Source organism: Grus americana, chromosome 7 (assembly GCF_028858705.1).
Source record: "Grus americana isolate bGruAme1 chromosome 7, bGruAme1.mat, whole genome shotgun sequence".
NCBI lineage: Eukaryota > Metazoa > Chordata > Aves > Gruiformes > Gruidae > Grus > Grus americana.
This window is the reverse complement of record NC_072858.1, coordinates 37,822,875-37,847,757: the sequence shown is the minus strand read 5'-3', so window position 1 is coordinate 37,847,757 and position 24,883 is coordinate 37,822,875. Positions and strand designations below refer to the sequence as shown.

Below are 24,883 nucleotides of genomic sequence, written 5' to 3'. Positions count from 1 at the left end.
GTTTTTTTTAAATTTTTTAAATTTTTTTTTCCCTCCTTGCAATGTATTTATTGCTCCATGGCCAACAGAAAAGCACCCTGGCCTCAAGCAGCGATTTCCCATCATCCGGCAAAGCCCACGTGGCGATTGCAGGAGAGGTCAGGAGGACGGAGCCCGAGCAGGGGCTCTGCTCCTCCCCCGGTAAAGAGGATTTTGTGATACATCCGACAGAGCAGTTGGTTTCTCTCGTTCATGGGGTTTTTTTCTGGCTGGTGTAGATTGCTGTATGGTCCTCTGGCTTAAGTTCGTCTGACAGCTTGGGTCTGCTCAGGGTCCGTCCCCTTTGGAGGAGTTGCGAGACCAAGAGGACCCCCCCCAAAAAAAGCAGCGCAAAGAGCTCGATTTAGCAAACGGAGCAAGAAACGGGACTGAAATTTGGTGATGGGTGTGGGTGGGATGGAAGGATGGGATTTACCTCCAGCATCGCCCGGCAGAGACGCAGCAGAGCACCTGGGAGGGACGTGCACGACGGGGACTGCTGTTAATTGTGCTAGATAGGGTCTAACGTAACGTGGGGAGCACCGGTTGTAGGTGGCTTCGCTGCTCTTCCATGTGCTCTTCGTACCCCGGAATTGCTGCGGGATTTTTTTCTGGAAGTTATCCGCGAGCTTCGGAAAGGGATTTTGGCTTTTGCATCCCAGTATGGCGTGCGTGGGAGGCACAGGACCGCGCTTGGCCGCTCGTGTCTGGTCAGAGGAAACGTTCTGGGATGCTGCGGATGAAGGCTGTGTACACAAGGAGATTACACTGTGTATAAACGGAGACCGAGATTATAAATAACGAGGGGGAAAAAAAAAAAACCCCAGTTCTTGAAAAAGAGAGTACACATTAAGTCTTTCCTAAATCCATATTTAGCCATGGAAGCGAGCTGATTTTTTTCACAGATGCCAAACCCACAGCACCTTCCAGGGCTGTTATTTGCCACAGGCATCCACGCGTGAAAAATCCACCCCTTTTTTGTTGTTTTTTTTTTTTTTTTTAATTTTTTTTTTGCAAGGGTGTCTCGTACCAGGGTGGGAAGATGCTGTCGTCCATAACATAATTTCCAATCTGATCCAAGCCACCAAATTCCTAACTGGTAAAGTAGCATTAGTCAGAAATCTCCCCTGGCAGACAACATCTCGCTGCAGCAAAGGCATCCCATCTTTCCACGCCGGCTATTAGCGGCGCGCGTTTGACCTCGCTTCCTTCGTGCTTCGCTTGGTTGCGGAGTTGGGCGAAGCATTATTGTCTGGCGGGGGGGGGGGATGACACACACCCCCCGTATTTGCTTTCTCTGGCCGACTTTTCCCTGCTGCTCTCTCTCTCCGGGGTTATTTGCACCAAACGCCGCCGCCGTGCCGCAAACTGTAGAGCCAGCGTTTTCCGTCGCCCGCTTCGGATGGGTGGCAGCAGATAAGCGGAGCACAAAAGCTCTCAGGAGCAGTAATTAATAGGGAACGAAGGGAGAAACAGTCCCGTTCCCCCCCCCCCCTCCCCGTAACGACGCCCCAGCGCAAAAAAGTATTTTCCAGGATTTTTCCCTGCGGCTCCTGATCTGTAGGGTTAATTTGGGGAAGAAAAAAAGGTGCTGGTTTAAATGCCTGGAGGGTGAGATGTCTCAGGGTGTTGCTCTCCACGGGAAACGGAGCACGCGGGCGTGGAAAAGTGGTATTTTTATTTATTTCACCGGCGGAAGGCTCTCTCGCTGCATCTTAACACTGGACCGCGTGCCCGGTAAAGAGCACGGAGCGAAAGTTTGCAGATGGAGAGGTACCAATGCGGTGACCGAGCCCCTGCGTGGTCCGGACCCGTGCAGATCCGATGCCTTTGCCGAGCAATCCCTCGGTGAGAGGGGAGCGGTGGCTAGCGGCGGTGCCTACGTTCACGCAGCCCGGCTTTCTGGGACTTTTTGTCCAAATTAAGTGTGAATCGCGTAGGAAAAACACATACTATGCACGCAGCTGGATTCCCCCCCCCTCCCCCGGCGCTGTTCGCTTCTCTGGCTGAGCGAAGCGGCTTGATTAATTTTTCCATATTTCAGCAGCGTCGAAGTGTCAGAATTTCCTGAATTCCTGTGGGAGTTGGAGCTTTTTACCCAGCGGTGATGGAGGAGTCGTTTACCCGGGGTGCTTGGCCGGGGGGGATCCCCCTTAGCGAGGCCGGGGCCGGTTCATCTCTCCCATAACCTGGGTGGATGCAGGAGAGCTGGAAAAGAGACTTTACCCTCTGCGAGCTGGCAGAAGTGAGTTTGGTGTTTCCCTTAAAAGAAAAGATTAAAAAAAAAAAAAGTATATATATATATTTTCCCCACTTGCCAGTGGAATTGTCTTCAAGTTTGCTGGTTTGGGAATGACCTTTGCCGAGAGCTGCAGACGGCATCTCACGTTAGAAATATCAGGGATGATAGTCCCGCCTTGCCAGATTTCGTTTGATTTGGTGTTATTAAACCAAATGAAATAGGGGGTGGGAAGCACGTGGCAAGTCGGTCGTGGAGGGTGGGATCGATCTCTTGGCAAGAGCCCAAGGAAAGCTTAGCGGAGCTTTTTGGGTGGCGTCTGGCCTCTCTTGCTGCCTCCCTACGCTTATAACCTTCCCGAAATGCTGAAATACACCCCGAGCTGCTCCTTTTTAACACCGAGCAGGTTCGTGCATGCCTCTCGCAATGGTGGTTTTGGGTTGGTTTTTTTTTTTCGTTTGCTTGGTTGTTTTTTTTTTTTTTTTTTTTTTTTTAATTTTTGTAAATGCCAAGGTGACCGCTGTGGTTTCCGTTTCATTCGTTAGGCTGCTCTGATCAGATGTGTGCGCAAGCCCTCGCGGTATCCGCTTTGCCTGCCGGTTGTCGCTGGAGTCGGCGGCGTGTTGCATCCCGTCTTTGGGAGAAAACACGGGCAAGAAAGCCTGGGCTGCTTTATTTCTTGAGCCGTGCGTAATTAGTCACGAGCTGTAGAGTGGCTGTGGCTTGGGACCAGGCTCTTTCATATTTTAATCCAGCCTTGCCCCGGCGCGGCTTTCCTCCGGCCGCCTGACTCAGCAAGTCCCGGCTTTCGCCGTAAAACCCATAAACCGGCTTTGGGGTGCCTCGTCCTGGGCGAAACGCCCCGTGGGAGGGCTGCGAGGGGGTAGCGGTGTCCCGGCGGGCGTCCTCCCGGGGCAGCGGTTGCTGCTTCTGCCGCCGGGCTAGAATAGGATGCTGGCAGGGGTACCGTGCCGGGTGATTTCGGGTAGGAGTGTTGCTCCAGCCCAGGTTTGTAGCGATGCGCAAGCTGGAAGCACGTTAGTTGGTGGGAAATCGTCAGCGTAAGCCACGTGTGTAAAAGCCAAGTGTGTTCGCGATGGCTGTGTCGGATGCCCAGCGCTCTGCCCTCCTCGCTGCTCGTTTTTGGGTTAAGCCGTGGATGCCCACCTTCTCTTATCATCTGATAAAGAACAACGGCTCGGACGTGCCCCACCATCGTTGACTTGCCCAACCGTCACTGGATGTGACCTGTGGGTTGACTCCCTGGCTTGATCTCTTCCTCATCATCACTGCCACCTCGCCCGGTGCTCCAGACTCTTGGTTGAACCTGGCTGTGATCTTCATCTCCTCCACTTGGGGTGTGGTGGGACCAGCCCTGGCTGGAGAGCTCCTGCCCTGGTGACCTGAACATCTCCTATGGGAAGGACCTGAGATACGTGTGTCAGACGAGTTGATCCTAGCACAACTGCCTGTACTTAGATTCCTTGGGAAGGAGGTACAACAAAACCAGCCAAAACCCTGCTTTGTAGAGGAGCTAAGCAGCTAATAAAACCCAAGTGGAGCAGGAAATTTGATGAAGCCTAACAGAGCCAGGTTGGCCGATGCCACGATGAGTGCAATGGTACGTGAAGGCAAAGGGGATCCAATGACCCAGGCAGGCTTGGAAGAGCCCCAGGTTTGCCTGGCTGTTTACAGAGCCCGGCTCACGTCTTCGTACCGCTCTGTGCAAAATTATATATATATAGAGAGATATATATATATTTTTTTTATTTCTATTTGATCTGATTTGATGAAAACAGTTCCAAAACCCCAGCCCCGATGAGGGCTCCAGTAGGTACGCGCTGTCAAAGGCTTTGCTGTAAGAACAGATCCATATGTTCTGCCTGCGCTTTCCAGCAGGCAGCAGCGGGCAGCGCCGGAGGAAGGAGCGTGCGCGTGCGCGATGGAGGGAGCTGTGAAAAATGCCGGGCTGCGGGGGCGGGGGGGGGGGGAGTGGGGGTTGGGGGGGCACACGTTGCCCGTGGGATGGAAGCCAAATCCTTTCGCTTGCCCGAGGTCCGAGCCAGCCGGTGCTGCGGGGTACGAGTGCTCGGGCTGACGTCGAGGGGGGATTTGGTGAGAACTTGGTGTTAATTAGGAGCAGGTCGGTAGCCAGGACAACATTTCCAGGGATGTTTGCCCTCTCATTCATCTTCCCCTTCTTTGGGAGGTGGAGTTGTAACGCTTTCCAGCTTCTCCGCTGAAGGGATTCCCCTGCGTTAATTCCCAAGCACTTCACGGCGTGAAGACGACGGTTTCTTTTTCCTTCCTTCTCGCCGCAACCGTGGTTGGTAGCGTCGGTGGAACGGCCGGTTTCCTCCCCAGCACCGTGGGGATGAGGATGAGGATGGTGCAGGGAGGCGAGGTGGCGTGGGAGCCCGTGCAGCCTGTGTCCCTCCCTGATGCGCAGCGTTAGGCGGAAAAACTCGTCGCCGATGAGGAGGAACGGCGTTTCCTCGCCGTATAAAGACATAACGTGAATCGTGGCCAGGGGTTTGGGGTTTGGGTTTTTTTTCTGGTATTGGTTGGTTCTTTTTCCCCCCCTTTTTATTTTTTTTTTTCCCCACCTACAGGAGAAATTAAGGGTCACCATACATGGACACGGTGATGGATCCGTCCCAGTGTCGTGGAGTAGCAACGAGACCCCTGGTTTATTTGGGATGCTTTTTCCCCTTGCATTCGCATGCGCTCTGCGTCGGTCTTTAACGAGTACGTTGAGTGTGTACGTATGCTTATATAAAAACACGCTTTTTTTTGTTTGTTCCCCCCCCCCTTTTCTTTATCTCTTTGTGGAGTCCAGGCTGGCCTGATTCGGACAGACAGCAACGAGTTCTTCATCGAGCCCCTGGAGAGGGGGCAGCAGGAGACGGAGGAGCACGGGAGGGCCCACGTGGTGTACCGCCGGTCGGCCATCCGGCAGGACAGCACCGAGCCCCGCCACGACCTCCGCCCCGAAGGTAGGGGGTGCTGGAATCTAGTTTTTCCCAGCAATTGATAGTAGCTGTTTCTTGCAGGGGGAGGATTTCTCCTTCCTCTTGCCCCCCGGGTTCGTACATCTCGTCCTAAGGCTTGAGGCTGGCTTTGGCTGCCGGTTGGGTCATCAGCGAGAAGAAAGGAAAGAAAATGCTGGGCTTTTGCTGGGAACGTTGAAATTCTTCCAAATTTGGTTAAAATTGGATGAGTTACGTATGAGTTATTCTTCCTCTTCTTCAAAGAGGAAGACTCTCCTAGGTGGGTGTGATTGGGCCCGTGAATGGTCACATCAGCCTTGGGATGGGAAGCGGAGTCGGGACCCACGAGCGAAGGGGTCGGGGGGAGCTGGACTTGGTCCGACTCGGCTGCGTAGGTGCCGCAGTCTTGTTTTCACCACCTATACGTTGGGAAATGCGGCGTCGGTTTGACTTTTTAACAGATGACAGAAGCCCTTCCTTTTCCCAGCACTCATAATTCATTTCGCTTTCCCAGTCCATTGTCCGTTTTTTCCTTCTTCTTTGCCTTGAAGTAGAAGACATGGCTTTTTTTTTTCTTTTTTTTTTTTTAATGGCATCGCTTAGCCGTGCGTTGCCCTCTGCGGACATAAATCGCCTGCTGACTTCGCCTCTCCCCCGCGCAAAGCCGAGCGCGCCCAGAAGCGTTTACAAGCGTGGGGTCAACGTTGTGCAAAACCACTCTATAAACCTATTTATATTTACGCAGAGGCATTAGTATCCCCGGTGTTTATTCACCTCTTGTGGCACCCTAATCAGCTCCCTGATTTTTTTTTTTTTTTTTAAAAAAAGTTTAAAAGTTATCCGGGGCGCGCTCGTTGCTTTTGTAGCATCGCTAATGGAATTGCAATTGAGAGCTTCGAAGGGATTGCTGGGTGATGGATGCGATGAAGGAGGGAGGGTGCGATGAAGGAGGGAGGGTGCGATGAAGGAGGGAGGGTGCGATGAAGGAGGGAGGGTGCGATGAAGGATGGAGGATGCTCCGGCTGCAGCTGTCAGCTCTCAAGGAGCAGCCCCCAGCTTCGCACGCGTCCTCCCCAGCCATCTACCACCTCCCCAGGTGTCCCACCACCACCCAACAGACAGTGTAGGACCATCGTCACCTAGATGGGTCTTTTAGCGCCGGTCGTCCCAATTCAGAACCATTTCCCAACGGTAGAGCGAGCTGGATCAGCAACCTGGTTGGACTTAAACACCCTATTTATTTTTCCCGCTTGATCTATGGTTTTTTGGAGCGTCATTTGGGTGTTGGGTCACCTCACTGGCTGTTTCTCTTTCTCGCTCAGTGCCCGGCGTGCGGGTGGGCGATCTCCCCAACTCCCTGGAGCTGATGACGGAGCGGCTGGGGGACGCGGAGCGCAAGAGGCGCCACGCCAAGAAGGACGACTACAACATTGAGGTCTTGCTGGCAGTGGATGACTCCGTCGTACGCTTCCACGGGAAGGAACACGTCCAGAACTACGTCCTCACCCTCATGAACATAGTAAGGCTTGGCTTCGGCGGGGGGGAGGTGTTGGTTGCCACCCCTCCCTTGGTTTACTGCTCTTCTGATGGTGCAAACCTGTTATCCTGGGGGGAAAAAACCAAACCCAACGGGTTGGGAGGGGAAAGGCGCTGCAGGAAGGGCTGCTCCTTCGCTGGAGCAGCCGCCTCTGGCGTTTAGTAGCCGTGGCAAGCGGAGCGATGGAAAGCCGAGCCCCTTTATGTTCGTCTCCGTCACGTTCCCCTGGTCAACGGCATCTTCTCTTTCTCCTGGCCAAGAGCATCTCCTCCTCGTGGCCAAAATCTCAGCAAAGGCTAGGAAAGAGAATGGTTGCTGGTGATCGAGTTTGAAATTACGATGTTTATTATTTATCTCGTAATTGTGATGTTCGCGATGTATTTTGAATATTTGTTGATGCGGGGGGGAGGAGGATTTTTATAGATTTTTTTTTTTTTCCCGACGTTTTTTCACGTTCCTCGGAAAACCTGTGTGCCTTGAGGATTAGTCGGATGTGTTTGAGAAGGAGTTTATAGCAGCGGCCCTGCTTCTGCATCTCTCCTCGCCCGGTGGCACGGGACAGCCTGTGCCGATTCCCTACACCGCTTTTCTTTCCTTTTTAAGATAAAAACGTCCCTATTCCCCAAGACCTGAGAGATGTGGAAGGATCAATATTTATTCAGCTATTCCTCTGGCAGGAGGTTTGCTCCTCCGGCACCTGACCGTCTGCAGACAGGGTCAGCGTTCAAAGATCTCTTTCGTGCGCTGTCCCATTTTTGGTTTGTTTTCCATGCTTTATCCTCACCTCTAGGTATTTATTTTTATTTAAGTACTCTTTCGCACGGTGATGGAAAGTGTTTAAAAGGCACAACCAGCTCAGAAGTAACCAAGCTATAAAGTTGGGGTTTTTTGGGTTTTGTTTTTTTTTGTTTTTTTTTTCTTTTTTGGTTGCTTGGTTGCTCATTCGGGCATTATTTCTGCCCTGGCAGGCAGGCTCAGAGCCGTATTGCCAGTAACGAAGGGGAAATTATCAACAGAAGGGGTAAGGATTCGTGGGATTAGAGGTCCAGCATAACGTGGCCGGTCTCAAATAGAGATGATGTTGGTTTTAAAAAGCAAATGCCGTCACGGCGATGTTTTATTCTCCCGATACCCACGGTGGGATGCTCTCAGCATTGCTTAAATTCACTCCCGGAAAGTTTCTCCCCTTTGCTCGTTTAATCCTTCTGCAAGAGGGGAAGCCGCAGGGTTCCCCGTTCTGACCCCGGGGCTCTTCCCACGTTACGGGGCTTGGAGATGATGTCATTTTTTTATTTTATTTTTTTTTTTTCCTTTCCGATCGGGGAGGCGGACGGTTGGAGCGCCTGGGGATTGTCAGCTCTAATCAAAAGGTTGGTTTTCAGGCGCATTTCATGGTTTATACCCCGCGGGCAGGACTTTTCAGGGAGTGAATGCGCGGGATGCGGTGCTGGGAGAAGGGAGGACCGCTGTGTGTTCACATAAAGGCAGCGCTGGAGACTTTAATGAATTAAATAAAGAAGGGGGAAAAAAGCGGCATCAGTAAAAGGCGGGGGGGGGGAACCCCCCAGGATAATGCATGCAACAAATACTTCCCCCAAGTATTATTTCCTTCTACACATTCTTCCCCCACCCCCTTCCCCTTCTTTCTTTCTGGTTTTCAGTGAGTTTTCTTTCCAGCTTTGCCGTGACCTCCGTCCGCCTCCTCTTCCCTTGGCGCCGCCTCGTTTCCTTACCGGCTCGGATTGCCTTAAAATACCCGATTCAGCAGGAAAAAAAAAAAAAAAAAAACCCAACCAAAACCAAAACCCAACAAAAACCCTAAAAAAAAAGAAAAAAAAATTGCTTTCTGGCCCCGATGGCAGAGGGAAGAGGAGGGCGGCGGGGGGGGTTGGCGGGGAGGAGCGTGCTGGGACCACACAGCTGAACATTAATCCCATTAGTTTGGAGGCAAGGGGAAGGAGGAGAGGCTTGGCCAGCCCTCTAACGAGGAAAGGACTTAATGAACTGGGCTGGAGCACGCCGGGGAGATGCTGCATGGGAGCCGGTTGGGAAAGCCTCCAGGAGTTTTCCTGTCAAGATATATCCCAGGGAAGGGGGGCCGGCGAGCTTGGAAGTTGATAATAAACTTTTCTGGGGTCCCCACTGGGTGCTGGGGGGGGGGGGGTGGGGTGGGACGTGTACCCCTGCCCGGTGCTGCGTGGGCTCGGCTTAACGCGGCGCTGCTGTAGGTCGGGTCCCGGGGCTCTCCCCGAGACACAAACCCTTTTATTAGGAACTCGGTGTCGGCTGAAGCTCGGTGATAAATGATTCGTCATGGAGAACTTTTTTTTTTTTTCTTTAAAAAAAAAAAAAAAACAAACAAAAAAACCCACCCAAACCCTTATTCCATTGCCAGAAATGTGGACACCAGGCTTTTCATTAAACGGCGCTGTGTCCGTCCCGGGAAGCTGACACGAGGATGACTGCTCCTTTTGTGCATCTAAGAGCTTCCCCACAGCCTGCCGTCCCCGCTAGCTCCCAGCTCCCATATATATATATATATTTTCTCATTTTCGCCTTTTTTTTTCCCTTGCAGTCTTTTGATAGTAAGCTTTTTTGATAGCAAGCTTGACGTGAGCTTGACCTCCTTTGTTTTGAGTTGCTTGCCGGCCTCTGCTCCAAAAATCGGAGGCTCGGCTTGCCCGGACGCCGTTGCCGTCGCTTGCTGTGCGCGCTGCAGAAGGCGCGTCTGAGCGTATCTCGTAACTCCCAGCCGCGTCCGCCCCAGCAAAACCTGCGCCCCCCCCCCCCCCGATGCTGGGCTCTTGGGACGAAGATTTGGCGACGTGGTGGCGGGGGGAAGCCGTTCCCCTGTTTTGCTCGCTGCCCGCGGCAGGGATTGCGATATAGCGAAGCAAAATTAGCGTCCCCCGGCCACAGTGATTGGTGTGGAAGAAGGGCTGGGAACCAGGAGGGGATCCAGCACCCCGAAACGGGAAGAGGAGAGGAAACGTTTTGCGTCCTGCTTTACTTTTCAGCCTCTCCTTGCTGGGGTTGGGCTCCTGGAGAGGGAATTTCCCAATTAACCCCAGGGCATTCAAAAGCCTGGGCATGGTTTTCTCCTCCTTCCCACCTCTCAAGGCTGAGCGCAGTGCTGCTCGGAGGAGATAAGCCGAGCTGTGAGCTTAGTTAAACCTGGCCCTGCTGTCAACTGAGTTGCTGGGTTTTTGTAGGATATTGCCCGTGATGTGGGTAAGGATGCAAAGGTTCTCGGTGTTTTCCCGTTGTTTTGGGTTACTGGGGAAACCCCCGTGAGTCAGAGCCCGCTCCACGCTGGGACTTGCCCGGCTCCCCTCCGGCACATCAGCAGAATTATTGTTCCCAGGGGCTGAGCAACAAAAAGCGCTGCTGAGACCCCGCGGAGGAGTGGGTTGGCGGGGGGTGAAATTCAAACCTCTGGTTTTAATTTTAACCTGGGATGATCTGAAAAGCCAAGCCGGAGCGTGGATTGCTTGGGACACTGATTTGCCGTACTTGGTGCCGTTTCAGGAGGGAGACCAGTCTAAAACAATGGGCAAATCACAGTCCTTTTGGCATATAGTTGGTTTTGCTGTTGGGCTTTTTTTTTTTTTTTTTTTTTTTTTTTTGGGTGGTTCACGAGCCGTCTCCTTGCTGCCCGCTAATAACAAAAAATACCTCCGAGGTCTCTTACGCACACGCGCGCTTTTTCCCACCCCCTGTATAGACTCACGTGTTTGTTGCTATGTTTTTGGGACAACACAGCCTGTTGCGTGGAGAGCTGTGATAAAATCTAGAGTCTTGCTCTGCAGAGCGAACCTCCCCTGTCCTCCATTCCTCTGCATGGAAAATGTAGATAACGTGGGTCGGGCGTTCACGGGCAGGGGATGCAAATCCACGTAGCGAGCCCAAAAATGCGGTCGGGAGGACTTTTGCCTCCGTGGCTAGCCCCTCAGCCCCAGAAAACAGGCTTGGGGTGCAGCCACCGGCGGGAAAATTGAGCGAGGGAATAAAAGAAAGGAGCTAAAAGATGACTTGGCTTTTCTGAGTAAGCGACCTGGGGTTTTGAAATGTCAGCTATTCCGCTGGTTTGGCAAATTCTTCTCGCGTCTCTCTCTCTCTCTCTCTCTTTGTTTTCCTTCCCCGAAGAACGGCGCGGTTTAGACGTTCGCCAGCGCGGTTTGCTGTCGAGGTCTCGCGTCTGGGGCCGCGGGCTCGGGGCTGGCTTGCAGGGATTTAGGTAGCCAGCCTTGCTCGCTCCCGGCGCCGGCGAGGGTCTGGGGGCGGGGGGAACGCGCGCTTGGCAAATTCATCGAGCGTTTGGGAGAGAATGCGCGGGGTTTTTGACGTTCCTTTCGTTCTTTGTAAAGCGTTAGCATCGTCCCCTTGGCGCGGCGGGGGCTGGGGGCTTTGGAGGTGCCCGCGGGCTGGTTGGTCTTGGTTTGCCCTTAAGGGCTGGTCTTTTTTAGGAGGAAAAAAGAAAAAAAAAAAAAATTCTCTTTTAACTGAAATAGGAGAGCATTTCTTGCCAGGTGACAGTATTGTAGAGGGCCGGGCACCTAACCACGTGGGCGAGGCGATAAGAAGATTTTTATCCCCTCTGTCTTCAGGGAGGTGGGTCCCTTTACTCAGCCCTTTGCTGAGCAGGTATTTTCGGGGGGGGGGGGGGGGTGGGGGGGTGGGATTTTCTTTGAAGACATCGACTGGCTTAATGGCATCTGCAGAGGGCAGGGGGAGTTGTGCCAATCCTCCAAACTGCTCTCCGGGCCGATTTCCATCCCCTCCGCCGGCTTGAACCAGCTCCAGGGTGGGCGGATGGGCAGCAAGCGCCGAGCCCTTTTGATTTTTATTTATTTATCTATTTATTTAATTATTCATCTCGATCAATTATTTATATTTGGCTGTTAAGGGAAGTCTGTAGCCTTGGGCAGTCTGGTTCCACATCTGCTTTCTGAATTGACCGAGCCGATAGCTGTTAGGTGCAGATCCCCGCCTGAGCGCTGCCTTCCCTTAGACGAAAGCGGGGGGGGGGGGGCTGGGGTTTAGGGTTAACCCTTTCAAAGGAAGGGTTTGGGAATTAAATCCCGGCTCGGAATAATACACCTTCTTGCATCTTAGGCCCTTAACGAGGTGGTTTTTTTAAGCTGCTCGTGGTCCCGCTGCTGCCCGTGGTCGCTTCTCTCGCGAGGGTGAGGAAGGACGCGGGTGAGGAAGGGCGTCAATGAGGTCAGTTGCCGACGCCTGTGAAAAGCATCGCCGCCCCCGCATTTTCTGTCTCCCAGGGTAGCTAGCGTCGCCTGGGGGTGCACGGTTTGGGGCAGGGAGATCTTTTCAGACCTGGGGACTGTTTGCAGGCGCTGCTGGTGGGAAAGAGACCTTGCTGAGAGGAGAGCCGTGGGGGAGGTCGGCCGTCATGGAGCGAAGCTCTTGCCCCAACTTGCTCCTCTGCTCGTGCTTCTTCCTCTCCTGGATGCGACCCTCCTCTTCTCCCTCTGGCTGGGGCTGCGATGCGGCAGGCTGGCCCGGAATATCCTTTTCCCGTGGGATCTGCTGAGCATCCTGCCAAAATATCCCGCGTAGACTGGAAGGGAGAGGTCTGCTGCGCTCCCTCGGATGCTTCGAGTCACGGCGAGGTCAGGCAGCGGCTTGGCTGGCAGTTCCGGCTGGCGGCAGAGAGGTCCCTACGGCAGCAACAAGGATGATCCCAACGGAGCGAGGGGAGCGAGCAGCAGCGTGCTGGGGGGCGATGCTGAGGTGCTGAGCGAAGGAAGCGGAGGCTTAATGGTGCTCCAGGTCCCGACAAGTGCCGGCGGTGAAGGAAAATGCGTAAAGATTTTGGAAAGTGAAGGAAATGGGCACGTTTTCACCTTTATTCCCCCGATCCAGCTCTCCAGCTCTTCAAGACCATCGCGTATTTTTCATTTTTCCCCTCTCTCCCCCCCCGCCCCCCAGTTTCTTGCCCTTTTATATCGCCTCTCATATGACACGCGTGAAGGTCGGGATATTTTTTGCAAAGGGTCAAACTCCCGATGTGGGACTTGTCGGATCCACTGACGTTTTCTTTGGGATGCCCCCCCACACACACCCCGGGGCGACGCGGCCCCTCGCTGGGAGGGATGCTTGGTGCTTTGGTGGGACTGTAGGTAGGAGTAACGTTTGCAGGTGGGAACCCGGCTGCAGCACCGACCTTCCTCCCATCTACCCCTCCCTCCAAAAAAAAAAAAAAAAAAAGAGTTAGCATCAGAAGAAATCCATCGTATTCTCGTTATTCCCGTATTCTTACAAAAATTCTCGTATTCTTACAAAATGCCACGGCGCGGCGTGAAGGAGCATCCCCAGCGCGATAAGCAGGGCTGAGCCGAGGGTAGGTTGTGCAGCGTTATCCTTCCACGCTGATGAAGAAATGACCCCCGCGGGGCTCGCAGCCTGTGCGTCCCAGGGGATGCATTAATGGGGGTGCGCTGGCGATTTATTTATCGATCTTTTTTTTGTTTTTTTTTTTTTTAATCAATTTTGCTGCGTTCAAGACGCGGCTGAGGCTCAGGACCTGTGTTATCTCTCTTGTAAAGCTCGGCGCCGCTCCACGGGAGAATAAGTTGTCGTGGGGAAACGTTAACGCTGGGTCTTTGGGTTAAAAAAAAATGGCCCGAGTGGGTATTTCAAACAGGTACGTAGCCTATAAATTGGGGGGGGCTTGTAAAGCACTTGTGCAGTCTGGGAAATGGTTGGCTTGGATTTGGGCAGCAGCAAAGGGGTAGTTGTCGCCCAACCCGGGAGTTCAAATGTAAGCTTAAAAAAAAAAAAAAATAAAGGAATGGGGAAAAAAATAGAAAAGCTCCATAAATCTGGCTTTATAATATTCATTTAGTCTGGAAAGCTGTGATAGAGCTGAGGCAAATTATTTCTCTCTTGGACAAAGGTGAAAAACTATATTTTAACGTAAACATGAACTCTAGTCAATATTAAAAATGGTTTTAATTTGATTTCTGCGACTTTTGCAGTGAACCCCCGTTTGTGGCAGTGTTCGTTTCGGAGACTTTTGGGCGATAAGAAAGTCCTGTTCTTTAAAAATCTGGGGTTTTTTGGTTGTTTTTGGTTTTTTTTTCCTGGGCTGTATTTTCACACGTGCTTCGCAGGTGGGCGAAGGCTGGTGCAGGGTCTCCTGCGCTTGCGTGGGTTTTAGGGTGACCGGCTGGCTCCGTGCTCAGCTCGCCGGGACCTTTCTCGTCTGGATGTCTTCTTCAGTTGGTGGCCCGTAGGAGTAGAATTTGTTTATTCATCCTAGAAACGCAGAAGGAAGAGGTTATAGCTCATTATTTCCTTTGCAAAGTCATTTTTAATAACCAACGTGGACATCTTATTGACTCATAAGCCCTCTTTCTTCTTTTCATTGTGTTGTCTTCTCCTGGGGTTTCTGAAGCGGGAGGTCAACTTTGAGTCACCGGCCTCTCCCCAAAAAGCCATTTTTTTCTTTCCACCAAACACAAAGATGCTGGAGTCTGAAGTGTTTCCTTCCATCTGAGGAATTCGTACTCCGAAGGGGGGCAATGGCTCGTTGCGAGATGCTCAGCGGCGGAGGCAGCCCCTGTGGGAAACGCGGTCGTCCTCTGCTGTCTTGTCGGGATGGATGATGTCATTGACCATCTGAGCCACCCATCCTGGGGAAATTTGGCTTAGTCCAGCTTGGCTGTTGTGTTTTCTGGTTTTTACACATGGTAAAATGAAAAAAAAAAAAATTAAAAAAGCTGGGAGTGGGAGGAGGGAGGTGAGATCTTTGCATCTGGTCTTGTGTGGTCTTGGAAAGCGGGGTCGGATGCTGAATGTGGGAGCGTGGAGGACAGGAGGGGCTTGAGAGCTGGGATGGTCCTCACCTCCTCCTCTGTTTTATTTCCCTCCCCTCTTCAGGTGGATGAAATCTATCATGACGAGTCCCTGGGCGTTCACATCAACATCGTGCTGGTCAGGATGATCATGGTGGGATACCGCCAGGTAAACACGGTGCTCGGATGTGACGAGGAGGAGATGCCGTTCGGGTTGGCCCCTGCTTTTCGGCCGCTTTCCCAACTCGAGCCCTGCCCCGTGAAGGAAGGAGGGCTGCTGAAATGCAACGTAGGCCAGCACGCGTGCAGCGACATCGTAGCTTAGCGTCTCATCGCCGTAGTATTTGGCACGTAGGTAACGGGACAAAGGAGACCTCCCAAACTGGCAGGAGCTGGGTGTTAGTGAGGAGAACCCGAGGCCGGGATCTCCTGTATCCCAGCCTTGACTCCGCAGCCCTGGAAGGCTCCGTTGGCTCTGGAGTGGCTTGGGCACGGGCAGAAAAAGCACAGGAAGGTTTCATGCGGTTTCCCAGGTCGCGTTTATTTTTTAAGGCTCGTTTGAGCACGGCAGCCAAAAGGCTTTTCTTTAAAAACAATGTGATTCGCTGTACTTTTTGCGGCAAGCCCCTATCCTACACGTTCTGCCAAGGGTGGTAATGACTCAACGCGGTGATGGCTCTGTGTGTGGTCCACCAATAAGACCCATTAGGTCTTGGGGAAAAAAACCCAAAACCCTGCTTGTTACAAAAATCTGCTTGGCCGGCAGAAACCCAGTGACTCCTAGAGACCCAGGGGTGAGCAGATGTTTGAATCCAGGTGAGAGCTCAGCTCACCGCTGTTTAGGTCTGACGCTTCCTGAGCGAATTGTCCCGTGGCTTCTTCTCTCCCACCTTCCACTTTGTAGGATTAAAACCACCGTGAAAAAAAAAAAAATATAATTTTGCAAAATGCTCATCTTGAAAAACAGAAAAAAAAAAAAACCCCAAACCAAAAAAGGTGAAGGACAAAGTGACTGGTATAAAACAGTCCCGGACACCTCCATGTATTTCCTACTCGGGTCTTGGTCTCTGCGGGTCAAGTTTTACAGGGAGCATTGCTCTGCTCGTTGCTGAGCATCAGCACCTCGCCATGTCTCGAAGAGGAGCCCGTGCAGGAGCTGAGAATCCAAATCCTCTTTGTTGTGTGACCGAAGAGGGTCATATAACTCCTGTACCTGGTCGCATCCATTGGTGGGAATAATTTCTTCGCCGGTTTTAAATAAAAAAAGGCGCAAGATGCTTTGCTGATGCAAAGTGGGATGTTGTTGCTTCTAAGGATGGAGAAGCACTGCTTAGGAATATTTCCAAACCCAAAACTCTTGGCGGGTTTCTTCCCCCCCACTAACTTACCCATCTTTTTATTTATTTTTTATTTTTAATTTAAAAAAAATTTTTTTTTTTTTTTAAATTCTTTACCCAGTCAGTCAGCCTGATAGAGCGAGGGAACCCGTCTCGGAGCTTGGAGCAGGTCTGCCGCTGGGCTCACTCGCAGCAGCGCTCTGACCCGGAGCACGCTGAGTACCACGACCACGCTGTATTCCTCACCAGGCAAGATTTTGGTCCCGCAGGTATGCAAGGTACTGTATTTATCTCGATCAGGTATGTGCAGTTTGCTGGGGGAAAGGCAGCGAGGGGAGAGGATTTCTTGCAAACACAGTCTGTTTCTTGGCCAGCAAGGTCCAGAAAAAGGTTATAAAAATTGGTATTTTTTTTTTTTTTTTAATGTGAAGTAGAAGGAGGACAGAATTAATTCAGCGCATCAACCCAAACAGATGAAAGATCATTTTTATTCATTCTGCCCTTACTTTGGTTTCACGCGCCAATCCTCCCCTTGTCCCAAAGTGCCCTAAAGAGTTTAAAAATAACATAAAAAAGATGGAATACCACAGGGAGCTTCATGGGGCCAATCAGTCCTTTCTGTCCTCTGGAGGACCTTTTAAACCTGGTTTCTTGGCCCTCTTAGGATGGGACATGGGAGCATTGAGTAAACCCTGGGTCAAGAGGAGGTCGGAAGGAGCGATGGCAATAGTCCTCCCACCCTTCAGGTGCAGAGGCTGTGCTGATGTGGTTTGAGAAGTTAGAGATGTAGACAAAAAAATTAAAAAAAAATTGCAGGGAAAAAACTTCTGGCGTTTCACGGCTCCATTAGAAATGCAGATGCTCTGCTGGCATCGTGAGAAGTGACTTCTCCTGAGCCCTCTGCCTCCAAATTGCTGCCACCTCCTTCCCACACTGCTGGCAAGGTCTGAATTTCCCACCAGGAGACTGTCTTTCAAGCCGTGAACGTGCTGCTTTGTAGCACGAGTCCTTCTGGTGAGCACGGGAGGAAGGAGAGATGGAGAAGGAGTCCTGTCCTCGCCTCGATTACCTCCCTGAAAAGGGTCTCCCTGCAGCAGGGGATGAACCACAGGAGATATCCAGCCGGAAGCCCTCTTGAACGTGCTGTTGGCCATCAAAGAGCAGAGCTTGAGTTGTGCCAGCAGACTCCCCATCGAGCTGTTGACCTACCTTGGGTGCTTCATCTGGAACCACGCGGCAGCGTGGGTGAAATACCAGGTTTTGTTTCATTTTTCTAGACCCTTCCTGGCAAAGCGGCTGTGTCCAAAGGCATTGGTGAGAAGACCTTTTTTGGCATGTTGGCAAAGCAGGGAGACTGGCTGGACTCCCCCCATGGTGGGAAGGAGCCTTGAGATGGCTGTGCTGTGGGATTGACCTGTGGCTTTCACCCTGGAGGACACGCGTTGTGAAGTGGGGTGGGGTGGGTTGGCAGAGCGGTGACGGAGGCTCCCTTCTCGCTGGTTGACTCCCTCCCTCCCTGGAGAAAGCCGGAGGTAAATCCCATGGGAAAGGCTGCATCCCCTTGGCTCTCTAGACCGGGGCTACTCAAAAAGCCGGCTCTGCGTTTGGACCGGTGGCTCCTGGAGGTCTGGAGTCTCCTCTCATCCTGGAAACCCCATTTGCGGTGACAATTAGCTGGCACCAGAAGATGTTGGTGAGATCGATGGAGTAGCCCTGCTCTAGGGGTGTTTGTTCCAGCCCCTTCCCCTTTTCCCTGCGGATCTGGCTCCCTGCTTTTCACACATCTCTGGGACGGACGTTTGCTTTCTGCAGAAGCCCCTGTGGCTGCCATGTCCTTGCTTGGCTGTGTTGCATGGCACGAAGTGTGGGCGCTCCTCACCCACCAGCAACTGCCCTCTCGTTGGGCTGCTGGAACAGTAATACTTGGCTTACTCTTGCCTCTTTTCCTCCAAACAATGTCCTTTTAGCTCCGTATCACCCCTTTTCAGCTCAGGGCTACGCGCAATGAAGGACCAGGCTGTGGCACCTCCGTTACTTGCTCATGGCGTTATGTTCGCTGATGGTATCTAAGTGGCTTGCTGAGGTGATGGCAAATATCTGCTGGCTTCTTTAGCGTGTGTGCTGGTTGGGAAGCTTCTGCTCTGCTCGTACGTGCCCTGAAGCTGAGCTGAAGGCAGAGGTGGTCATGCCCCAAAGGCCCTACGGCCTAAATCAACAAGCCAGGAGAAAGGAAGCCTTTGAGGATGAAGTCCTCTAAGTCACAGGGAACTGGGTATGGAGCCTAAATGTCAGGCCCGTGCTTAGCTTGATGCCTCATTGCTCCTTCCAGTTGTGTGCCCAAATAGCAATGGAGGTGGGGCTGGAATCTGACTCATTAACCCGTGTGGTCCTCTTAGCCCACGTTGCCATCAAGCCAGCCATGCTCCATCACCACATCCCCACCAGGCACAGCTCGTACCCCCCCCTTGACCAGTAAACCAGGCCGGCGTCTGGTCTAGCCACAGCACTGGTTAAGCCGGTCCTTGCAAAACGTTGCGGTCTTGTGGCATAGCTCTTCTCTGCCGCAGGTCCAAGCCGAGCCCTAAGGAGGTTTACACAATCTTCTCGGGGCTGGCAACAGCCCTGCTCGTGACGTCTCTCGATGGGGACGGGAGCAGTTTCGGAAAACTGATGCAATTTTTGCGTCGGGAATCGAGGGAAGTCTGCCTTCCTGAGCATCCACCTTTTCGTGTTCCTTTGTCCCCTTGCCCGTCCAGACATCCAGAGCCTCTTGGGTTGGGAATTTGTCCCGTTTTCATCCTAGACAAAACATGTTTGCTCTCCCCTTGTACAGAAAACTTTCCACATCTCTACTCTTTCTTGTGGAAAGTTTTGGGGCGGGGGGGGAAATTCTTTTAAAGTGATTTATCCAGGGTTTGACTCATTACTGTATGGTTGAACCCAATTATCTGATTCTCTCTCCAGCTCTTAGTTTCACCTGTTACCTTTTGCTCTCCTTCTGACCGCACTGCCCGTTGACCACGTCTATTCCTCCGCTCTCTTTTCTTAAGGTGTTTTAGTTTATTTGTTCATTGGAATATGTCTCGTCGCCCACTTGGACGTGGGGAAGATGAAAAACAAACGCTTCCCCCGGTAAATAAAACCCCAAGTGTATTTACTGAAGCTGCTTTGAGAAGGTCCGTGCCGTCGCGGAGGTTTCTCTGAGGTTACGTGGTGCTTTGCGGGCAGAAGCGAACTCGCTCTGCATGTAACGAGAATCGGGTATTTATTTAATCTTGGGATTTTTGCTTGGCAACTTGGGTTCACTTGACTTCTCCTTCACTTGGAGCGCAGGCAAAAATCCATCCGTCGCTTCCCAGGAAAATACCGCGTGAGCGAGCCCTTCAAAGGTTCCTGTCTCCGCTTGTTTTGGAAAATTAAATTATTATGACGAGAGAAGTTTCCTTTAGAAGTTCCAGTGCAGGTGAACACCCTGGAAAACCTGCGCTCAGCCGATAAATAGAAATATCGAGGGGAACGCTCGCCTCAAACCCCCTGGGGTTTGCCCTCTGCCCGGGGTGATGGCAATTTCTGGGTGCCCAGCAATGGGTGCAGCAGCGACCCGTCCCGTCAGGCGTCCGACCCGCTCAGTGCGGCCACAAATTCGGTTACTGTTGACTTCAGGGCAGAGCTGTAGGAAACCTTTTATTTTTTGCTGAGTGCAATCGCATCCTTCCTCTCCGCCCTCTTCCAGGGCGATTAGCGACGGGTCGGTCCCCGGGCGCTGGCTCGGTGCGGAGCGAGTGCCCCACGAGAATGGTGGCTCTGTGGACCCCGTTTTTTGGCCGGGATGCGTGCAGGAGGGTGGGCGTAGGGGTGCGCATCCACCCTCAGCTCAGCAGCACCCCTTGGCTCGCTTTCACCGAGCTTTCCTCTTGGAGCATCCCTATCCCCAGGGCAGAGAGATTCGGCATGGTCCTGCCCTGCTTTTGCATCTCAGACCCGTAAGTCCTTCCTTCACTAACATCCTTCCCCTTGATGCCAAAAAGGGTCAGTCTTTAAAAAAAAAAAAATTAAAAAAAAAATTAAAAAAAAAAAAAGGGAAGTAAATTCTAGAAGGTGCCAAGGAATGAATTGAATTGGGCAGAAATAATGGGAGAGAAAAAAAGGAAAATAAACCAAAATCGAGATGATGCGTTGCTGAATGGGTGGGGGGAAGGCTTCCCTGCCCACAGCTGCCCCACTGCACTGCACTTGATCGAGGGCTGGGGTCTGGGAGGTGCATGGTCCTCCCCGGCTCTGTCTGGCGGGGGGGTGCCCCTCTGCCTGGGGCTGGCGTGGGTGCATGTGTGGGTGCGTCGCAGGGGTCCCCCGCAGCCTGCGGTGTATTTTTGGCGGGGCTTTTTGGGGGAACACCTCACGCCTTCCGTTCTCTCTCTTCCTTTCTTCTTTTTTTTTTTTTTTTTTTTAATAAAGAAGGATGCGGGGGATGCCGCTTCTGGGCTGGGAGGCGGTGGTCACCGACAGCGGAAGAGCACCCATGGGTCCCTTGGCGTCCCTGTTGCCGGCCCAAGCGCCTGGCGCGAGGGCGGAGAGATGCTGGCGAGCCTCGGCATCGCCTCAGCCTGCTTTTGGTGCCGGCGGCCGGGATGGTCGTACCAGTGAGCAAGTCCTTGGGCTGCCGTCAGGTGACCTGAGCAGCTCCTCCTCCTCCTCAGCGCCTTCCTCTTCGGTTTTTCCTCCTGTTGCAGTGAAGCCAGGCTGCGGGGGTTTTTTTTGGTTTGGGTTTGGGTTTTTTTGTTTTTTTTTTTCAAATTTTTGATATCGCTCCTTCCTCTCTCAAAGTTTTTTCTCTCTCCTCTCTTCCTCTCCCCTTCCCTTCGCTCTCGCCCCAGGCTATGCACCGGTGACGGGGATGTGCCACCCGCTGCGCAGCTGCACCCTCAACCACGAAGACGGCTTCTCCTCGGCGTTCGTTGTCGCCCACGAGACCGGCCACGTGTAAGTCGTGGGGGCAGAGCTGGCTGTCCCCTTCAGCGGGGTAGGGGGGGACACAGGTGTGGCGGTGCCCCTTTCTTGGCAAAAAAAGGGGACTTTCTGCCGGTGCAGGCACGCTCGCCACCGCAGCACGAGTGGGATGGCGTAAATCCCTCGGGAACGTGACTTCCCGCCGGCTTTTCCCACCAGGTTAGGCATGGAGCACGACGGCCAGGGCAACCGCTGCGCCGACGAGACCAGCATGGGGAGCATCATGGCCCCGCTGGTCCAGGCCGCCTTCCACCGCTACCACTGGTCCCGCTGCAGCAAGCAGGAGCTCAACCGCTACATTCAGTAGGTTGATTTAAACCGGGGGGGGGGATGTTCTCCCGTCCGACGGCGGGACCGCCTGGGTTTTGTACCCAGCAGCTCCCGCGTGAAGCAAGCGGTGGACAGGTCTCCGTTGGGATTGCTTGTTTTGGCCAGAATAGTAAAAAGGGGTCCTTGGGAGGTTATTTTTCCCTTTTTCTTCTACTAACGGCTTTGGTTCCTTGCGTGGGTCTGAACTGGTTTTGGGCTGCAGAGGCTGGAGACAAATCGGAGCCCGATAAAAGCTGGAGATGTCAACGCAACAAAAATTTGCAGAACCTCTCTGCCGGTGGAGCGCAGATCCAGATTTCAAATATTTTTGCCATTTGCTTTGGGCAACCCGTGCGTTTCCAGCGCGGTTTCCTCTTTGGGCTCTCCAACGTTGTGTGCTATGGAATCAAACGGGGTAGAAGCAGGCCAGCAGCGTTCCGAGCACCGGGGGCAGGAAGGCAGATGCGGTGGTGGTACCCGCTAGTGCCGCGGGAGCTGCAGACCGCGGAGGGATGCTTCTCGTTGGGCGACTCCGTGGAGTTGTTCTGTGCTGAAAACGTGTTTTTCAGGGGTGGGTAGCTCACGTCAGCGCCGAGATAATTCAGGTTTCTCAATACCTGAATTTGGAGAGAGGGCCGGAGGTGAGGGAAGGAGGGCAATCCTGTCTCTGACGCTGCTTTGCTTCTGCCCCGCAGCTCCTACGACTGCCTCCTGGATGACCCCTTCGAGCACCAGTGGCCCACGTTACCCGAACTGCCGGGCATTAACTACTCCATGGATGAGCAGTGCCGCTTCGACTTCGGCGTGGGCTACAAAACGTGCACGGCGGTGAGTGCGGAGCCCGTACGGGTTGCGTGCCCGTATTTCCCGCCCCCCCCTCAACCCGCCGGTGCTCCCCGCTGCCGTCCCAGCCCGGCTCCTCTGTGCTCCCCAGTTCCGTACCTTCGACCCCTGCAAGCAGCTGTGGTGCAGCCACCCGGACAACCCCTACTTCTGCAAGACCAAGAAGGGGCCACCCTTGGATGGGACCGAGTGTTCTCCGGGCAAGGTGAGGGGCTGGTCCTGCCCGTCCCCCCGCAAGGAGGGGACGGGGACACCCTCGAGGGCAGCAGGCGGTGGGCGCCTGGTTTTTAGCTGGCGTCACTCCTTATTTTCCCCGGTTTGTGCTCACATGAGGACTTTTTGGTTTTCTTCTCATCTGCCCGCTTCCGCAGAGAAGCGAGGACCCGTTTTGCCGCCTGGCAAAAGAGCGATGGCGTCATTGCACATCCGACCTCATGACATCATCAGGCTTTTACTTTAGGCTCTCTCAGCGCGCTCGTTAGCGCAGTGCGAAAGCTTGGATACGTTGGAAAAGCTGCTGGCCCGGGTAGTTTTTTGGGTGGTTCTTTGCTGGAGAACAGACGGGCGTAAAGTATCCAACACCTTTTGATCAAGTTCCACGTAAAGCCCAGCAGTCTCGCTGCAAATGCCGCTTCCTCGAGCGCTCGGTTGTCAGTTTGCCAAAAGCTTCCAAAAATGAGGCTTTTTGAAACGTGCGCAGACGCGTTACACGCGGCTCCAGGGGGACCGCAACGTCTAGACTGGGAAGTCCTTCCTTCAGGCTTCGGGGACCTCCCCTGCGTCTGTCGTGGTGGCCACCGAAGGCACCGTTGGCTTTTTCCCCAGGGCCAGAGTTAAACTCCGGGTCCGGGTGCCCGTGTGGGTTGCACTGCAGCTTCGTGCCAGGCGTTGCGTGCGTGCTCGGGAAGAAGTGCTGAGCTCTTGGATTTCGTTTACCAGAATCCAGAACCCAAACTCCTTGCCAAAGTTTGGGCTCAGCCCCCGCCCTGTGCCAATGGGGAGGCATCCCCAGGGCTGGGTGAGAGAGACAAAAACCAGTCCAGGAACTCAAAAGTTTGATGTTAGGGAAAGAAAATCCAAGGGATTTGGTTTGCAGAGGGATCTTTGCGCACCCCAGGCTTGTGCTTTCAGCAGCTTTTTGCACGAGTGTTTGAGCAGGTTTATGCGGCTGCGGGCTCTTCTCACCGGACCCGAGGCAGGGAGCAGGGAGCCCGCCCTGCTGATCCCTGCTCCTCCGCTGCATTTTCCGCTGCGAGTCCCGGCTGCGGAGCTGCGCTGGGCTCTCTGAGCAACGCCGCGGGCTGCTTGCGCTCCTGGGTTGGGCACGAAATGCGTTGCAGCTTGCTCGTCCCCAGCCTGGAGGGCAGACCTTGCTGTTGCGTGCCCGGGGACTGCTCCTGGTCCTGGTGAAGGGCGTGCTGAAGAGCGCCTTCCTCCCGCGCTTTGCATAGCGCGAGCCGTTTCTGTAGGAGGGCTCTCTTTGCTGGCGCCGAGCGCTTTGGAAGAGGCAGGCGCGGAGCTCGCCTCTCTTTCTCCTCCCTTCCAGTGGTGCTTCAAGGGTCACTGCATCTGGAAGACGTCGGAGCAGCCGTACAGCCAGGACGGCAGCTGGAGCTCCTGGTCCAAGTTCGGCTCTTGCTCCAGGACCTGCGGGGGAGGCGTTCGCTCTCGCAGCCGGAGCTGCGACAACCCGCCGTACGTTTGGCCGCCTCCGCCTCCCTGCTTTTAGCCGGGGCGAAACGGGAAGTGGCCGAGAGCCAGAGGTTCCTCGCTCTTCCCCTTGGGGACATCTGCCCCTGGGCCGTGCATTTGGGCGCTGAGCTGCGTCGCGTTCGAACCTCGTCCCCTCCCCGTTGCTCTTTTAACCTGCTCGCTTTATTTTCCAGCCCGGCGTACGGCGGGCGCCACTGCCCGGGAGCCACCTACGAGTACCAAGTGTGCAACGCCGAGGAGTGCCCGGGGCCCTACCAGGATTTCCGTGCCCAGCAGTGCTCCAAGCGCAACTCCTACTACACCCACCAGAACAGCAAGCACGCCTGGCTTCCCTACGAGCATCACGATGGTGAGTGCTGGCACGTCCTAGCAAAGGAGCAGCACCCAAATTGTCTTCCCTCCTAGAGGAAGCCACGCTGGTGGCCATCACCATGGGATGAAACCTCTCCCTGCACCTACTGCGCTAGTAAGAGGAGAGCCCCTTCGAACGGTAGCCGGAAATAAATCCATCTGCGCTACTTTTAAAGTTTTCTCTCCGCTCTCTGCGTGCTTTGGCACGCAGAGGATTTGTTTTCCTTGGAGACGGTGGGGTGGCCGCGCCGCCTGGTCGCTCCCGGAGCCGCAGTGGGACGGGAGCCAGGTCCGCCTGCCTGGCTCGGTGTTCCTCGTGCGCGCAGCCGAGCGTCTTGCGTTGCCGTGTCACGTAGCGTGTCCCGTCCGGTTGTCTCCTCTGACTTTTCAGAGTGTGCCGGGCAAAAGCGCAGGCTCTTGAGCAGCAAGCGGACGCGGTAAAAATAAGGCTGGGCTTTGGAAATCTGGCTGTGCTCACGGGTGCAAGCTGAGACGGGTTTCTATTTTCAATCACCTAATGTATTTCTGAAAACCCTTTTTTTTCCCCCCCCCCCCTTTATTTTTTTCATTTTGCCGCAGATGCTCAGAAGTGTGAGCTGATCTGCCAGTCCGAGGGAACGGGGGATGTGGTGTTCATGAACCAGGTGGTTCACGACGGTACCCGCTGCAGCTACCGAGACCCCTACAGCATCTGCGTCCGGGGCGAGTGCGTGGTGAGGAGC

At 53.6% G+C, this 24,883-nt stretch overlaps 1 protein-coding gene across 5 annotated transcripts in view; it reads left to right on the top strand.

The window, feature by feature from the left end:
- Nucleotides 1-24,883, top strand: part of ADAMTS14 (ADAM metallopeptidase with thrombospondin type 1 motif 14) — a 34,263-nt gene that overhangs the window by 3,070 nt on the left and 6,310 nt on the right. For 2 of the 5 annotated variants that reach the window (XM_054832718.1, XM_054832715.1), the window contains exons 3-13: nt 5,097-5,253; nt 6,570-6,766; nt 14,687-14,770; nt 16,060-16,207; nt 20,813-20,918; nt 21,105-21,248; nt 21,950-22,082; nt 22,189-22,302; nt 23,644-23,792; nt 23,984-24,159; nt 24,741-24,874. In XM_054832718.1, coding sequence (XP_054688693.1) covers nt 5,097-5,253; nt 6,570-6,766; nt 14,687-14,770; nt 16,060-16,207; nt 20,813-20,918; nt 21,105-21,248; nt 21,950-22,082; nt 22,189-22,302; nt 23,644-23,792; nt 23,984-24,159; nt 24,741-24,874 — 1,542 coding nt within the window. Of the gene's footprint in view, nt 1-5,096; nt 5,254-6,569; nt 6,767-14,686; nt 14,771-16,059; nt 16,217-20,812; nt 20,919-21,104; nt 21,249-21,949; nt 22,083-22,188; nt 22,303-23,643; nt 23,793-23,983; nt 24,160-24,740; nt 24,875-24,883 lie in introns of all 5 variants that reach the window. The other 3 variants (XM_054832716.1, XM_054832714.1, XM_054832719.1) reach the window with 2 other exon arrangements.